Source organism: Phoca vitulina, unplaced genomic scaffold (assembly GCF_004348235.1).
Source record: "Phoca vitulina isolate PV1807 unplaced genomic scaffold, GSC_HSeal_1.0 scaffold13, whole genome shotgun sequence".
In the NCBI taxonomy this organism is placed as follows: domain Eukaryota; kingdom Metazoa; phylum Chordata; class Mammalia; order Carnivora; family Phocidae; genus Phoca; species Phoca vitulina.
In genome coordinates, this window is record NW_022589716.1 from 39785805 (window position 1) to 39803332 (window position 17528).

Sequence of the window (17528 nt, forward strand, 5' to 3'; positions counted from 1 at the left end):
GGCTCCAGCCTGCGTCCCTCTTGCTCCCGGACCTGCCCCCAGCCCCGCCCCATGGCTCCAGCCCCGCCTCGCCGCCTTTCTCGGAGACCAAGGCCAGGTCCCTACTGCAGCCGAGGCGCCAGCAGGAGGGAGGGAGGAGGCAGAGGGGGAAGGGAGAAGGGCGGGCTCCTCAAGCCCAGCCCCGCGCTCACCGTCCGTGTCCGCAGATTCGCCACAAACGGCCCGACTACTCCGGATCCCGAATATCGCGTCTTCAGTCTACAGAAACTCAACTCTAAGATGGAGGTGCTAGAGAAGCCATGTGGGGCGTCCAGGGACTCTTTTGAGTCTCAGAGAATGGCCTCTCGAGACTCAGCAGGCGGGCGGGGATCTGTGGCGAAAGTGCAGCTCGACAGCGCCGAGGCGCCGAGTTTACCCTGCGCAGACGCCGTCGCCGCCGCTGCTGCCGCCGCCGCTGCCACTGCCTTTGCCGCCACGGTCTCCGCCGCCACTGTCCCCGCGCTGCCTCCGGGAGCCTCCATTGTTCCGGCGGTGTCGGGTCCCGAGGCCGGACAACCTAGGGGTTTTCGAAACGGGCGGCGGCCGACGGAGTTGAGACACCGGGGCGCCGGCGGGACCGGGAGCGGCAGGGGTCAGCGCGGGAATCCCGGGGAGCCGGGGCCAGAGCGTGGGGCGGCAGGGGACCGGGGTGGCGAGATCTGCGGTCTCCGGAGTTGGGGCTCTCTCTCCCCGGCCCGTCTTTCTCCGCCGGCCTCCCCAAGTGGGGTCGGAGCCCCGGCGGGCGCCCCCGGCGATGAGCCCGGACTCGAGGTGGCCGGTGAGTGCGGGCCTGGGACCGGGGCGGGAGTGGCCAGCGGGGAAGGACTAGACTACTTTCGTGGGGCGTGCGCTGAGCTGTCTGGCCCGGCTGCCCCTTGGGCTACTCCAGCCGGGAGAACTGACAGTGCATTACCTCCCAGCCCGCGTCCCAGGGCAACAGAGTATCCTCCAGGGCTGCCTGGGCCAATGGCAGGAGGGGAGCCTTGTTTAACATGTTACACTTCGACAAAAGGGAAACGTCGCCGCATCCGGGAGAGGGCTGCGGGCACCGCCTGGGCCCGGCCTGATCGCTCCGGCCCCCGCCCCCTACTTCCTCCAGCCCCCTGAGCTCTGCCGCCATACCCCTGTGGGCCCTGTGCCTTCCTCACGGGCTTCCAGTCTGAGTTCTTGTCGCCACCGCGTGTGCCTCTGCCGCCCAGTCCCAGCGGGACATCTGCCTGGGGCTCTGTGCTACTTTGGGAGCCAGGGCGACAGAGCCGCAGCGTACACCAGGGACCCATCATTGAAAAAGAAGAGCTTGCGTGTTCCTCTGATTGGTTTGTGTTTAAAGACACAGCTGCAGGTAGGAAGTAAAAGTTGAAGTAGTTTTACCAACGTAGAAGTCAGGGGCTTTGACAGAGAGGCTGGAGCAGCCCACTTGGCTTAGCTAAGTAGCTGGAGAGAGGACAAGAGGGGTCACTGTTTGGCTTTGCCTGAAATGGTGCCAACCCCCTAGCTGAATTGTTGAACTCAACTAGGCCTGGAGAAATTGGGGCAGTCTCTGACCAAGCTGGGCTTCCTGGGGGCTGGTGCCATCTGCTGTCACTACTCACCTAGGAACACTGGCGAGGAGGAAGGGAAGGCCCTGAGGACCATCATGGAGCTGAGTGTGCCTAGATTGTCATGTTCCTGTTTGTACCCTTAGTACCTGGTATCACTCCCAGGGCCAGAGTCTAGTACCACTCCCAGAGCCAGGGCCAGGGCATAGGCTTCCCCTAAAGACCTCAGAAATGAACTGCTTTTTTCTGTAATGCAATGATTTCTGCTGGTGCCCAGGATTAAATATTTGGCTACCCATTCAAGCAAGCTTCTATATGGGTTAACACTAGCCTTCATCCATCTGTCAGCTCCAAATCTGGTGATCCCCTCATTTAGCTATTCATTCAACAAGTTCTTCATTCATTTGCCAAAAACTGAGTGTCCACTACATGCCAGGTACTGGGGATATATAGAGGTGGGTAGGCTCTGATGTCTGCCCTGCATAGCACCGTCTAGTGGGAGGAGACAAAGAACTTCCAGTGTGCTAAGTGCCATGCCACCATGATGGAATGATGAGAATGGAATGCTGTAGAAACATAGCTCCCCATGGGAAAGACAAATCATAACAAGAAGTGACATTTGAGTTGGGTTTTGAAGAATGAGTAGGAGCTCACCAATCAGGTGGAAGCCATTTCAAACAGAGATCATCTTGCAGGAATGAGAGGTTATAACATTCAGGAATGGCACGTTGCCCTGGGTAGACAGAAGCACAGCTGTAACTAGTGAGAAGAGTCTGGAAAGGAGGACTAGGGCCAGACAATGAAAGGAGTACCTTGAATGTCATCATAGGGAATTTGGATATTATCCTGAAATAAGTGGGGAGCATCAGGAAGCTTTTAATCCAAAGATTGACATGATTGTTGCTACTCTTGTCACATTATGTGAGATTAGGCTAGAAGAGTTGAGATATAGGGCAGGATGACTAGGCAGGAGGTGATGAGGCCCACACTGTGGCCATGTGTGGAGGTGATGGCATTTGGAGTCACTATAGAGGTGGGCTGGCCAGGACCGTTGGGGAGAAGGAGGGCTGGAGAGAGTAGAGTGGATGGCCAAGAGCTTGTCCCCAGGCCTATGCTAACTAATCTGTACATTCTAGATGTGACAGCATGGGGGTGGACTTTGACGTGAAGACTTTCTGCCACAACTTGCGGGCAACTAAGCCACCGTATGAGTGCCCCGTGGAGACCTGCCGCAAGGTCTACAAGAGTTACAGTGGTATCGAGTACCACCTATATCACTATGACCACGACAACCCACCGCCCCCGCAGCAGACTCCACTCCGCAAGCACAAGAAGAAGGGGCGCCAATCACGCCCAGCCAACAAGCAGTCGCCCAGCCCCTCAGAGGTATCCCAGTCACCGGGCCGTGAGGTGATGAGCTACGCACAGGCCCAGCGCATGGTGGAGGTGGACCTGCATGGCCGTGTCCACCGCATCAGCATTTTTGACAACCTGGATGTGGTGTCAGAGGATGAGGAGGCCCCTGAGGAGGCTCCTGAAAATGGCAGCAACAAGGAGAACACTGAGACACCAGCTGCTACTCCCAAGTCAGGCAAGCATAAGAACAAGGAGAAGCGCAAGGACTCCAACCATCACCACCACCATAATGCTTCTGTGAGCACCACTCCCAAGCTGCCAGAGGTGGTATACCGGGAGTTGGAGCAGGACACCCCTGATGCCCCGCCCCGGCCAACTTCCTATTACCGGTAAGGCCACCTCTACCTCCCAACTCTGGAAAACTGGTCAAGCAGGGCTCAGGAGCTGGAGAAGTAACAGGCAGCAGAGAGGAGAGTGGCAGAGATAAAGGGTAGCAGAAGCACACTGGTCCTGCCAGGGCAGTGAGAGGAACAGTGCCCCAGCTAATGATGGTGGTACTTACTATATACTGCCACATGCCAGGCCCTGCACTGGGTACTTTATAGCCACTCCCTTATTTTATTCTTACAATTCATTCAGGCAGGTATTGTTCTCATTTCGCAGATGAGGAACCCACAGTCCAGAAAGGGGACCGAAAGTCACATGCTAGTAGATTTGAACTGGAATTCAAATCTAGGTTACTCTGACTCCAAAGCTATACTGTTTCCACTGTATCAAAACATCATGTGTCTGGTTGCTGACCCTCTCCACTCCATCACTGTGTAACCTTGAGAAAAGCTTCTGGTGTTCTAATGACCCCATCTGCAAAGCATGTATAATATTCCTCTGCCAAGTAGAGGTAGAAGACTAGGCACACTGATTTTATAAGGTCCTGAAAGCAATTGGTAAATCTGCAGAGGTAATTTTCCCATTATTCTGTTACTGTCACCCATCCTTTGGCATGTATAAGCAATATTTTCATTGCCTATGTTTTGTTGTTGGCCCTTTTATTTATTTCATTTAATTGTTTCTTGGCATCCCATTTCCTTCCAAAATTAGTCATGGTGGCTCCTAACAAAGTCACAGGCATAAAGCTAAATTCCTTTAACACAAGGTAAAAAATGAAGGGATGGGGGCAGTGTGGTGGTGAAGCTACATACAGAAACCTTAGTTGAAGGATGGTACAAAAACAAAGTGTAAAACTTCTCTGAGTCTTGGCATTCAAGACAAAGAGGGCATTTGGCTAAGTTTAAGGAGCAATGTTTGGTGTCAACTAATCAGAAGGCCTGATCTCTGAAAAGGACTTGTAAAGGTTTTTATATGAAAGGTAGTTTTTACCAAAAATGCAATCCATGTGATGGTATACTCAGTCTCAGTTCTTTAAAATCAAGTCTGGGAGGGAAAAAAACAAATATAAAAAAATAAATAAAATCAAGCCTGTGGGAACTCAAGTGATTAGGCCTAGTAAGACACTTCGGTCTCTCCCTTGTTCATATGTTAGCCAGTCTCTTCTTCCTCTCTTCTTTTCTTTCATCTGTCCAGCCCAGCTCCACCCCCTTCTGGCTTTCCACTGCTTCTCTTTTATGTTAGCACTCACTGCTGTGCCCACCCCCCAACACACAGACCCCTGCCTGGGCCTGCCCTCCCTCCTAATGGCTCTTCAGCACTCTCTGCTCTGATAGGCAATCCAGACCATTCATTCCACCCAATTTCTTCCTCCCTCTGCTCAGATTCACTCTTTCTTCCTGGGGTTCAAATCTGTTCTCCAGGGGAGCAGTGCTCAGCTAGGTATACTGCGATCAGCTGGGAGATATGTTGCATATCATTTATTACTACTGTTATCAGAACTGTCCAAGTTTTGTAAATGATATTTTTTATATATAAATTTGAGAAGATTTGAAGTTACTTCTCTGAGAACACCATTTTCTCTTGCTTACATCTGATACGCTTTCTTGAGGGGGAAAGTGGGGGGAGTGTAGGCTGGTGTGCCAGGAATTATACATGACATGCAGCCTACATTATCTATCTGTGCCACAGCCTGTAATCTGGGTACACTGTGGGAGTGTGTTATGCACCATCGCGTAATGTCACATGTGTCATGGCAGAGAAAAGGTGCCAAGGCCTGGAAGTGGCTGGATGGTTCATACAAGCTCTGAGCCACACCCTTTTTCGAGGACGAGGACATTGTGGTCACTTTGGGGAAGAAGTAAAGGGCAAAGGAAGAAACTGCTTCCTATAGAGACAGTATTTTAGTTTCTCTCCTCCATTCCACCCCCAAAATGCCTTTGAAATGAACAACACTGTGCCTATTTCTGTGTAGTGAATCACACATGATCCTTGCCTCTAGCCTAGAGTGGAGGAGTTAGACACATAAATAGTTAGAATATAAGGCAAGATAGGTCAGGGCTGTACAAAAGCTAATACTAAAGCTAATGTTTATTGAATACTTGCATCATGCCAGGTACTGTTCTAAGTTCTTTACCTGTATTAACTCATTTAATGCCCACAACAGCTGTGTGAAATAGGTTCAGGTTAGCATCACCACTTTGCAGATGAGGAAACAGAGGCCCAGGGAGGTCACCTTATTTACCTACTATTGTACAGAGCATTGCTCCAGAGTCTATGCTTACCTGGCCTGCTCTTAGCACCCAGAACCCCATTTCCCTTGTGGAGAGGGGAAGGGAGGAACAGAAACTAACATTTAGGGCCCGCTATGTTGTGCCACTTCATTTAGCCCATTCATTTTTTAAATTCCATTTAGTCCTGACAAGTGTCTTTGGGAGAAAATGGTAGCATCTTTATCTTATCATTCAATAATACTGAGGTTCAGGAAAGACCAGTGATGACTTGAAGGTCACAAAGTGGCAGAGCCAGGATTTAAATCCATGTTTGTCAGAAGCCAAAGCCCCATTCTTTCCATTGTAGCTCCCTGTAGCTTTATAATACCAGAGTCCAGGCAACCTAGAGCATAGCAGGGGGCATGGGGAGTCTGCTCTGTAATGCCAGAGACCTGGAGCGGCCCTCAGCTCCAGTCCTGCTGGTCCAATGAGTGCTGTAGGGTAGAGTGTGAACTGTAGCTCTGCCACTTCCTGGTTGTATGACCTATCTGTGTTGGGCAGTTAATTAACTTCTCAAAGCTTCATTTTCCTCATCCACAAAATAAGGGTAATAAGAACATTAATGCTATGGCTCTGGTGAGAATAAATGTGTAACAGTACAATGCTTGGCTCACAGTAAATGCTCAGTAAATCTTAGCTATTCTGTTATCTTCCAAGGCTATCCAGAGAACAAACACAATACCTAGAGTTTGAGGGAGCCCTGAGCTGCACCAGCTGACAGCAGACCCATGGCAACTCCATTCAGGACACTGCCAGCTGGTACTAAAAATGATATACAATTTGCAAGTGACACGTGAGGACCTTCCTTCGGACTCTTTGCACCATCATCCAGACCAACGCAATAGGTCCTAGCTGTCCCACCCTCCTCCCTTCAGGAGTTTGAGTGAACCTCTGCACGTCAGAGGAGGTGGTGTAGTAGCTAGTACACAAGCTTCCTAACTCCCTAAACCTTAGGTTTCCTTTTATGCAAAACCATAATAATTACAAAACCTGGGGTTAAGATGACGATGGAATGAGACAGCATAAGTAAAGGCACAGGCCTGGCATTGAGTAAGTGTCCAGCAATTGTAGCCCATTGTCTTTAAGGGAAGGAAATCTCAACCATATGGTGCTGAGCTGCCTCTGCACACTGCAGGTACATTGAGAAGTCGGCAGAGGAGCTGGACGAGGAAGTAGAGTATGACATGGACGAGGAGGACTACATCTGGTTGGATATCATGAACGAGCGGCGGAAGACAGAGGGTGTGAGTCCCATCCCACAGGAGATCTTTGAGTACTTAATGGACCGGCTGGAGAAGGAGTCCTACTTTGAAAGCCACAATAAAGGTGACCCCAATGCACTAGTGGACGAGGATGCTGTGTGCTGTATCTGCAATGATGGGGAGTGCCAGAACAGCAATGTCATCCTGTTCTGTGACATGTGCAACCTGGCTGTGCACCAAGAGTGCTACGGTGTCCCCTACATCCCTGAGGGCCAGTGGCTGTGCCGCCGCTGCCTACAGTCACCCTCCCGCGCTGTGGACTGTGCCCTGTGCCCCAACAAGGGTGGTGCCTTCAAGCAGACAGATGACGGGCGCTGGGCCCATGTGGTATGTGCCCTGTGGATCCCTGAAGTCTGCTTCGCCAACACAGTCTTCCTGGAGCCTATTGACAGCATTGAGCACATCCCGCCAGCTCGCTGGAAGCTGACCTGCTATATTTGCAAACAGCGGGGCTCAGGGGCCTGCATCCAGTGCCACAAGGCCAACTGCTACACAGCCTTCCATGTGACATGTGCCCAGCAGGCTGGCCTTTACATGAAGATGGAGCCTGTGCGGGAGACGGGTGCCAACGGCACCTCTTTCAGCGTCCGCAAGACGGCCTACTGTGACATCCACACGCCCCCAGGTTCGGCACGCCGCTTGCCTGCCCTGTCCCACAGTGAGGGTGAGGAGGATGAGGAGGAGGAGGAGGATGAGGGTAAGAGTTGGAGCTCAGAGAAGGTCAAGAAGGCCAAGGCCAAGTCCCGAATCAAGATGAAGAAGGCACGGAAGATCCTGGCAGAGAAGCGGGCAGCAGCACCTGTGGTATCGGTGCCTTGCATCCCACCACACAGGTATGTGGGGAGTGGATATAGGCTGGTAAGGGAAGAAGAAGCCCTCCTAGAGATGGATAGGCCCAAGTGGAGTGACAGGGGTGGGTTATCTTACCAGGAGCTACAAAGAAGTTTAAAAAAAAAAAAATCACACCAGATTCCAAAAGAATTTAGCTCGAGCAGGTCACCTGACTTTTACATCAGGAGCCAGAAACGTCAACTTTTATCGTAGACCTAATAAGTGTTTTCAGCTGCCCTTCATTTTGATGGTCTAGTTTAAGTTAGGAAGAAAGAGGATGGAGTAGCTACCAGCCACAGTGGCAGAAATGGTCTGACCCTGAAGGGAGAAATGGAACGAAAAAGGGGGAAGGAAACGCTCAAGGAGTTGCAAAGTGGTCACTGCCACAAATGAATCCAGATGAGGGCTGCCATCATCAGTTATTTTTAACTCTCTCTTGTGCTATCTGGTTGATTTTCTATAGTTTACTGCTTTACAATTGTACTTTATCCTAAAACCTTCCAAGGCTCAATCTGAGCAGGGTATCCCAGGGTCAAATAGTACTCCAGGCTGCCGTGACAAGAGCAGTCTTAGGGGCCAAGCTCCCTGATACCCCTCCCCCACCCAACTTCGTGAACAGGGTTAGGGATCTGGCTTCATGCTGGGAGCTTGGCTTCCTGTCTGGTACCATTTGCTCTTCTTTGCATTAAGCCAAGTGTCACAGCCTTTTTGACAATAGACTTATTCCTGATTCAGCCCCATTCAGGAATTCTCACTAGCCAGAGACCCCTGTTCTGCTTAAGAAAAGCATGGCTCAGTGGGTTTATCTCTTTTATTCCCTGCTTCCCAGGCTCAGTAAAATCACCAACCGCTTGACCATCCAAAGGAAGAGCCAGTTCATGCAGAGGTTACACAGCTACTGGACGCTAAAACGGCAGTCCCGAAATGGAGTCCCGCTGCTACGTCGCCTACAGACACACCTACAGTCTCAGAGGAATTGTGACCAAGTCGGGGTACCGTGTCAGATTCCCTGTGGGCTCTGGGAACTGGGGCCAGGGACACAAGGACTGAGATTTGTGACTGTAGCTTTCAGTGTCCAAGGACTTAGGCTATTTCCTCCTTTAAGCTAGCCCTCAAACCAGGCTCAGGACGAAATCCTTATAGATTATCCGCTCGTTAGAAGGGCACTGTTCCTATGTGTTCATTCATCCATTCATTCAACAAGCATATACCAAGCACTGATTCTGTGCCAGGCCTAGGGGGCACATAGGTTGAGGAACTCCCACTTTAGCTAGCAAGCCTGCCAATAAACTACTATGTTCCCTCCTTAAGCTTTACCTACCCTTGACCCAGGCTTCCTGGGCTCTCCTCCCCTTTGGCCTTTCTTCTGGCTACCTCATCATCTCCTAATCCCTTTTTTGCCTCTATAGAGAGATTCTGAGGATAAGAACTGGGCCCTCAAAGAACAGCTCAAGTCCTGGCAGCGACTCCGGCACGACCTGGAGCGAGCTCGGCTGTTGGTGGAGCTCATCCGCAAGCGGGAGAAACTGAAAAGGGAGACGGTGAGTGCTCCTGGGCCAACTCTGTCTTACAGAAGAGAAAACAGTCCGGGGACGAGGAAAAGCATGTATCCCCTGGCCAGGAAGCAACAGGGCTGATGCTGGAGTCAGGTTTCCTGGCGCCCAGTGTGTTCTCAAGCTCACTGCAAGCAGAATGTCACAGGAGAGTATGAAAGGGACCCTAGATTATGTGATATAGGTAGCTGGCACTGGGAGCTTAAGGAAGGGAAAGGCCAGCCAGAGTAGTTGGGCCTTTTTATAAAGTAGACCTGAGTGAGTACACCCAGCTGTGGGCCGGGGAGAAGGAAGGCAATGTCCCAAACCAGCTGCTACCATCCCCTCAGACCTCTGCCAAGGGACTGGTCCGGGCCTGGCTGATCGGGCCTTTATGTGTGTCAGATCAAGGTCCAGCAGATCGCCATGGAGATGCAGCTGACCCCCTTCCTCATCCTCCTTCGCAAAACCTTGGAGCAGCTCCAAGAAAAGGACACAGGCAACATCTTCAGCGAGCCGGTCCCTCTGTCTGAGGTAACCGAATTGGACGAAGTAAGAATCCCTTCCCCTCACTCCACCTTCTTTCTGTTCCTCTCCCAGTTGGACCCCTGCTGCAGGTCTGGGCCAGGGACTAGGAGGGGACCATGAAGAGAGGGGCTGGTGGCTCTGGGGCTCCAGGATGAACTGGAGCCACATGCATCACCTGGACTCTGTCTTGTCCCTGTCATACCCCAAGGGCCCAGAATGGGAGGCAATCTGCACTCCTTCCCCAGAGGCAGGGACTGAGTCTGCCAAATGAATAATCCCAGGGCAGGAAGACACTTTCGGGGTGCTGAACCCTAGAACGGAGACTTTAGAAGGCTCAGCACCTAAAGAACCAGCTCTGAAGCCCTAGGTCCTGACTGGCAGACTCTTCTCTCTAAAAGGTATAAAATGAGAGGCCTGAGGCAGTAGCCTCCTTATAAGTCTTAATGATAAGTAAAAAGAACTATAGGAATGCAAGATGGTGTTATTTCCAGAGGATTGCCGTAGCCATTTTCTTACTGAAGCCTCATATGGCTGTAGGAAGTAGATTTCAGTGTAATTTCATCACCATTTTCCAGGCAAGGAAAAGAAGGCCCAGAGAGGTTAAGAGACTTGCCATGGTCACACAGCTTGTGACTGGTAAAGTCAAGACTAGAATCCAGCTTTCCTTTCCCCTGTGCTATGTGCCTGCCTCTAACTGTGGTGGGAGGAGGTTGCTGGATGCATTTCAGGGGGTGGGGGTGTTAGGAGCAAGGGTTCAGGGGGAATGAGGAGCGTGTCTCCACTTAGCCACACCTACCCTACTCTCCCAGGTACCTGACTACCTAGACCACATCAAAAAGCCCATGGACTTTTTCACCATGAAGCAGAACTTGGAGGCTTACCGCTACCTGAACTTTGATGATTTTGAGGAGGACTTCAACCTTATCGTCAGCAACTGCCTCAAGTATAACGCCAAGGATACCATCTTCTACCGGGCAGCAGTGCGGCTCCGTGAACAGGGTGGCGCTGTGCTCCGCCAGGCCCGGCGCCAGGCAGAAAAAATGGGCATTGACTTTGAGACGGGCATGCATATCCCCCACAGCCTGCCTGGAGATGAAGCCCCACAACACACTGAAGATGGTGGGTGATAAGTCATGCTACACACATAGAGGCCAGTGCCAGGGACGAACAGCTTTCCAAAAGCCCCCTACTGGGAACGGGCAGTGTAGGCAGGAAGTAGCTAGGCTGAGCAGTGGCAAGCTGTCCCCAGGAATGCTCCCCAAGAAGCCAGACTGGGTGAATGGATAGCAGTGCCCGCCATTCCACATCTTGGTGCTGCTGTTTTACAGCTGTTCCTGGTGAGAAGCCAAGGGGAAAAGACTGGGTTCTTGCTGCCTGCCCAGGTTCAGGGGGCCCAGAGGGCTGCCCTGAGTCTGACCTTTCCCCACCTCCCCATGTCCACCCCTAGCAGCAGAGGAAGAGCGGCTGGTCCTGCTGGAGAACCAGAAGCACCTGCCGGTGGAAGAGCAGCTAAAGTTGTTGCTGGAGCGGCTGGATGAGGTGAATGCCAGCAAGCAGAGTGTGGGCCGTTCACGGCGTGCAAAGATGATCAAGAAAGAGATGACGGCACTGCGGCGAAAGCTTGCCCACCAGCGGGAAACTGGAAGGGATGGGCCTGAGCGGCACGGCCCCACGAGCCGGGGCAGCCTGACACCTCACCCGGCAGCCTGTGACAAGGACGGGCAGACAGACAGTGCCGCCGAGGAGAGCAGCAGCCAGGAGACAAGCAAAGGTCTGAACCCCCTAGCAAGGTGGACCCCAAAGCAAGCCAGACTTGATTCTGCAGCACACACTCAGCCCCTGCCATCCCCAGGCAGAGGTTTCTCCTACACAGCTAGCTGTACTTTCTCCCTCATTCCCCATTCAGGGGCCTCTCAGCTGCCTCTCTGGCTATTTGTATAAGAGACAATGTTCCCAATTCCATATCCCCCAGATCATCTCCCAACTGTAGCTGGAGTAATGGTCCTATAGACCCAGGGCATACCCTGGGCATCTACCCTTCCCACATCAGGCCCCTCACCAACTCTCCTTCTCTCTTTCTCTGCTCCAGGCCTGGGTCTCAACATGTCCTCAACCCCCGCACATGAGGTGGGCAGGAGAACCTCAGTTCTGTTCTCCAAAAAGAACCCGAAGACGGCTGGACCGCCCAAGAGGCCGGGCCGGCCCCCCAAAAACCGGGAGAGCCAGATGACCCCCAGCCACGGAGGCAGTCCTGTGGGGCCCCCCCAGCTCCCCATCATGGGCTCCCTACGTCAGCGCAAGCGGGGTAGGAGCCCCCGGCCCAGTTCGAGCTCAGACAGCGACAGTGATAAATCCACAGAAGACCCCCCAATGGGTGAGCCTCACCATCACCCAGCCACCCCCCTCCCCAAGAGAGTGAGCTAAGCTGCCATCGTCCCCAACATAACTCCCACTTACCCTTCATTTGCCTATAATATATCAGAGCTAGGAGGGCCCTTAGGGATCCTTTAATTCAGTCCCCTCATTTTACAGATGGGGAAACTAAAGTCCAGAAACACTGACCCAGCTAGATTCCTATCCAGGATCCCCTCCATTGTATCACTTCACCTTTTCTCTTCTCACCCTCCTTGGGGATTTCCTGCCCTTTAAGCCATTTGTGTCTTAAGACCAGTAACTGCCAAGGGAAGTGGAAGGGGTGGGGCAGGACTATGGCCAACTGTGGCAGACCCTGCCCAGAGCTGGCTCTGTTGGCCAAAGTTGGAGGAATTTTCCAGCACAGAAGGGAAAGTTAAGCTCCAAGTCCCCCCTACCCCCATGCCATCTCTGATCTACATCTTCCTGACCGATTCCTTCCCTCCTCCCCCTCCCGCCAACCAAGACTTACCAGCCAATGGCTTCAGCGGTGGAAATCAGCCAGTGAAGAAGAGTTTCTTGGTATATCGTAATGACTGCAGCCTTCCCCGGAGCAGCTCCGACTCTGAGTCCAGCAGCAGTAGCAGCAGCAGCGCTGCCTCAGACCGAACCAGGTACCAGCCCTCCAGATCAAGGCCTGTCTCCAGGATGCCCTTCCATGTTTCCCTATGAGAAGTGGGGTGCCAGCCACCTCAGCCTAGATTAAGATGGCTCAGACCCAAGGTTCTCTGCAAAATAAACAGCATATATAAGAATGTCACCATAATGGAATAGTGGGAACCATCCTGGGTTAAGCTGACAGAGCAGAGAGTGTAAGCTGATGCCTTGGGGCCTGGATTTGGCCTGCATACATACTTTGTTTGGCCAGCATGGTGTTTTTAAAAAAATGAATCCAGTACTCCCACATAAAATTCCTAGTGTCTATATTCTCTTTAAAAATCAGATCTGGCAAATCTAGCCAGTGCTGCCTTTAGACGGGGTGTACTCATCACCACCACTGCTAAATCCAGCCCATGTCCATCACATCACTGCCAACCCCCTGAGGGCATTTGGATTTGAAATTTTTCAAGTGGCCTCAGCTTTCAAAAATTCTTAGACCCTGGGGCCCAGTTTAAAGAGAGGACATCTACCATGCCATTACCCACTCTTCCCCTGCTTTAAGCTCAGTTCTTATTGTCTTGTCCATAGCACAACACCCTCAAAACAAGGCCGGGGCAAGCCCTCCTTCTCTCGGGGCACGTTCCCGGAAGATAGCAGTGAAGATACCTCAGGCACTGAGAACGAGGCCTACTCCGTGGGCACTGGCCGCGGCGTGGGCCACAGCAGTAAGTACCCTCACCCAAGGCCAGGGATGCCGGGGGCCCAGTGTCAGGGCCTTGCCAGCCCCCTGGCTGCTGATCCGCCCCCTCTCTCCCATTCCTGTGAAGTGGTAAGGAAGAGTCTGGGACGGGGAGCTGGCTGGCTGTCAGAGGATGAAGACTCGCCCCTGGATGCTCTGGACCTGGTGTGGGCCAAATGCCGAGGATATCCATCATACCCAGCTCTGGTAGGCTTCCCCTTTTCTTATCATACCCTTTGTCTCCCAACACCAGATGGCAGACACAGTTAGCAAACTTTACTTACTCTCTGCTGAGCTGCAGAGAACAAGCGTCTTTGGCAGATAGACACTTAAGAGGTTCCTGGTTAGTTGTTCCATGTCTCCCTTTTCCTTCCCTTTGTACCCTTGGGTCTGAAATAGTTCATCATTAGAAGAAGCCAAGGGTCAGCACTGCAGCCTTGTGGCATAATAACCTTTCTCTGTCCCCACTTCAGAGATAGTCTCCCAGTTCTTAGGTAGAGTAAGCCGTGCAGAAGAAGGGGACTGAACCAAACAAAGGTCTTATTACACCCTCAGATAATTGATCCAAAGATGCCCCGGGAAGGTATGTTCCACCATGGGGTTCCCATCCCTGTGCCCCCACTGGAGGTGCTGAAACTTGGGGAGCAGATGACCCAGGAAGCCCGAGAGCATCTCTACCTCGTCCTCTTCTTTGACAACAAGCGAACCTGGTAAGGGAGGAGGGGAGCATTTGGTGTGATTCACAGCCACAGATGCAACTCTGGGTATAGGGGCTGGCTGCCAGGAAATTCCAGCAAGACAGACTGGGCTATCACAAATCAGAGGGGGAGGGACTTAGATCTTTGAGCAAAAGGGTTGTGTTGACCATGAGTCTGAGAGCCTGAGTGGGCAGCAGCTGACAAACAGCTGTAGCTAGAAGCCAAAGGGCCATTAGTGACTATGACAAGTATGCTCCCCACCCAGACTTAGGTGGCTTCTAGACTTAGTTTTCCCACCTCTGCCTTCAGGGTGACAAAATGGGGATAAAACAAGCATAAACATTCACGCTCTGAATCTCTGTTCTGTCACATGTACGTAGTGTGATTTTGTGCATTGTCTGCAGAGGATATTTAATGTCCGTCAAGTCTGCCAGGAGCCTCTGGGACAGGGTACCTATTTCAGGTTAGGTCATGGCTCTGCCTTTTTTGCACTCAGAAATACCCTGTGGTTACCCCGTAGTAGGTCTGTTGACTGGGCTCTTTTCATCACTAGACTATGAGCCATTCCTAGAGGGCAGGGACTGTTTCTCTTAGTCTCAGTAACCCCATTACCCAACAGAGCCTGGCTCAGAGTGGGTGCTCAGGAGGTGTTTTTGAATGAGTGTGTGATGAAGGCTGATGCTTGTTGCTTTCCCAGAGATGACTTATGTGATCCTCACCTCGTCCTACAGGCAGTGGCTGCCGAGAACTAAGCTGGTTCCTCTGGGCGTGAACCAGGACCTCGACAAGGAAAAGATGCTGGAGGGCCGCAAATCCAACATCCGCAAGTCAGTGCAGATTGCCTACCACAGGGCTCTGCAGCACCGCAGCAAGGTGCAGGGCGAGCAGAGCAGTGAGACCAGTGATAGTGACTGATAATGCCCAGCACAGCCCAACCTACAGTGCCCTGCCACCTCTCTCCTCCCCCCTTTGCTCACTGTCCTGGAGTGGCACCGGCCTCTGCACTGACTCATTCCTGGTCTTGGGGCCAGTCTCAGGGGAAGCTGGGTGGGGGAGGTCCCTCCCGCCCTGAGTGCAGCTGGACTGTACAGAACACTCCAAGGGCCCATGGTGGCTCTGCGCAAGGAGAGGGGAGGTCCCACTGGCCAGAAAGCTCCAGAGACCTCACAGCATTGTAGTGCAGGGTGGTGGGCCAAGGTTAGGACACTGCATAAAGCAGGCCAGCCCACCACTTCTGCCTGCTTTGCTTGTTCCAGGAGAATCTGTAACTGCCTAGTGGCCTGAGGCCCCCCTGCAGGTGGTGAGGTGAGCGGGCATCTGCCCAGCCTAGCAGTGGGATTGATGTCTGTCCAGCCCGGAAGAGGGGCACTAGGTGACCCCCTCCCCTGCTGTTGTAAATACTGTAATTAGCGGAGAATTTAAATTATTCTCATTTGTAACTGCGTTTCCGGGTCGCGCCAGAGTCATTTGGTACTAAAAAAGACTGGGGCCTGTCCCCACTTCCCTTTTCCCCATAGATTCCCCCACCTTTCAAACTGGTTTGTATTTATTTCAAAGGAAGAAAATATATTGATTCTTAGAAAATAAATGGTCTGTTTGGAATTCTTGGGTTCTTACCTCTTGCCAGGGCAAAGGGATAAAAAGGGAAGCTCAGTCCCCCAGGGATGGTAAATAATTGGGCTCAAGAGGTTGCTGGTTGCTGTGCCTGCTGCATTTGTAAGACAACAGCAAAGATGATATAACAGTTCCCATTTCCCAGGCACTTAACTGAGTGGCAGGCCTTGTTCTAAGCACTTTTAGATACACGATTTCATGTGATCCTTGCAATAACTCTGGGGAAAGTTAATAATAGAGTGGTTATCTCCACAAAGACACTGAGGTTAAGAAAAATTAAGTAACTTGCCTAAATTTCCACAACTAGGAAGTCGCAGAGCTAGGATTTGAACTCAGGTCTGTTTGTCTGCCAAGCTGGCTCTTTAACCAGCACGCAGAACTGCTGGAGGAAGAGTCTACTGCCCATCCCTTCATGAATTTCAGATGCTTCAAGTTCTCTGCCCATAGGATAGTCCAAGTGTTTCAGAGTCTCTATAGCTGTGACCTTCACCTGTTTAACTGGGGCCAGAGCAGGCATGTAGAGGATTGCTTTTCACTCATTCCCAACCTTGGCACCCCCTTTACAGATTCAAACAGTTACTGAAGGAATACCTTCCAAGTGCTAGGCACCTGTGGGCTGGCACGCCTAGAGATGAGACAGCCACAGGACGTAGGTGCTCAAGGGCCTTGCAGCTGTTGAGTGGAGCAGACAAAAACACCATTTGATGATAACCATGCTCCTGGTGCTCCATACTAGGTACTGTGGGTGGGACACAAATCAGCTGCAAATCTTGCCCCTGAGGAATCTGCAGTCTACTCATTCAGACACAGTAACCCCAAATCACTGCGCTACAAGGTGAAAAGTGGCCCAGATAAAAGTTCCTGTCTCCTAGCTCCTTGCTCATTGTGTTCCTCCACAAGGGAAGAAATTACTTAAAACATCTTTCCTCGGCCCAGGCAGCCAGCCCTGGAAACGGCGAGGCAGACAGGCCCCACTGGGCACGGGTGTGAGATGATGGGAGTGCTGTTGAAGGAATGCCCCGAGACTGAAGGGAGCAGCTGGGCAGCGCAGCTGCGGCCGGGGCGCGGCAGTCCGAGGAGCCCGGCCTCTGATGGAGTGAAGTCTTGAGGCCTGACTGCGGAGTCGAGCCTCGGTGAGGCCTTCTGGAGGGGAGCGGCCCAGCCGGCGGGTGCGAAGACAGGATCCGCAGGCGACAGACGCTGTGGAGACGCCTCACGGGGGCTCGCAGGGGCCCGAGCTGTGTTCGGGTCCGATTCTCGGTCAAGAGGGCGAATATCTGACTGGAGAAGCTCGGTGGAGAAAGGCTTTCTGAGGACGGTGAGGGACAGGATTTGGTTCTGCGGACAGGCAAGCCTGAGGAACCCCGAGGGTCTGAGGAGATCAGGCCGTGAGGATTGGGGCCCGAAGGCGCATTCTGCGGCCGGTCCGCGGGGCGCGGGGATTGGACACCCTGGCGTGCCGAGTGCAGACATCCCCAGAGAAAAGGCCGAGAGCGGGCAGCGAGCCCAGCGCGCGCCAACCGCTGCGGCGCCTCGGAGAGACCCGCCCACCTACCACCACACCCTGTTCTCATTGGCGCCTCTCACTTCTTCGCGGATTGGCTACCTCCGGATCCAATAAGCCAAGCCTGAGTCCTACTTCCGGGGAGAGTGAGGTCGGCCCCCTGGAGAAGCCGGAAGAGTGCATTTGCGCGCGCTTCCCAAAGTCGCGACAGCTCGGAG

The 17528-nt window shown here is 52.6% G+C and overlaps 1 protein-coding gene across 9 annotated transcripts; it reads left to right on the top strand.

The window, feature by feature from the left end:
• The first annotated feature begins 433 nt into the window (after nt 1-433).
• Nucleotides 434-16066, top strand: BRPF1 (bromodomain and PHD finger containing 1). 9 transcript variants are annotated; one of them, XM_032411890.1, is made up of 14 exons: nt 434-817; nt 2714-3322; nt 6726-7685; nt 8513-8675; nt 9093-9224; nt 9621-9767; nt 10553-10862; nt 11191-11514; nt 11833-12117; nt 12622-12769; nt 13344-13480; nt 13583-13701; nt 14050-14204; nt 14924-15190. In XM_032411890.1, exons 2-14 carry the CDS (start codon nt 2724-2726, stop codon nt 15105-15107), a joined length of 3663 nt encoding a protein of 1220 aa, XP_032267781.1. In that variant the 5' UTR covers nt 434-817; nt 2714-2723; the 3' UTR covers nt 15108-15190. The 9 variants fall into 9 exon arrangements, with proteins under 9 accessions (XP_032267781.1, XP_032267782.1, XP_032267783.1 ...); XM_032411891.1 differs by having other exon boundaries at nt 11194-11514; XM_032411892.1 differs by having other exon boundaries at nt 9621-9749.
• The last annotated feature ends 1462 nt before the right edge of the window (nt 16067-17528 follow it).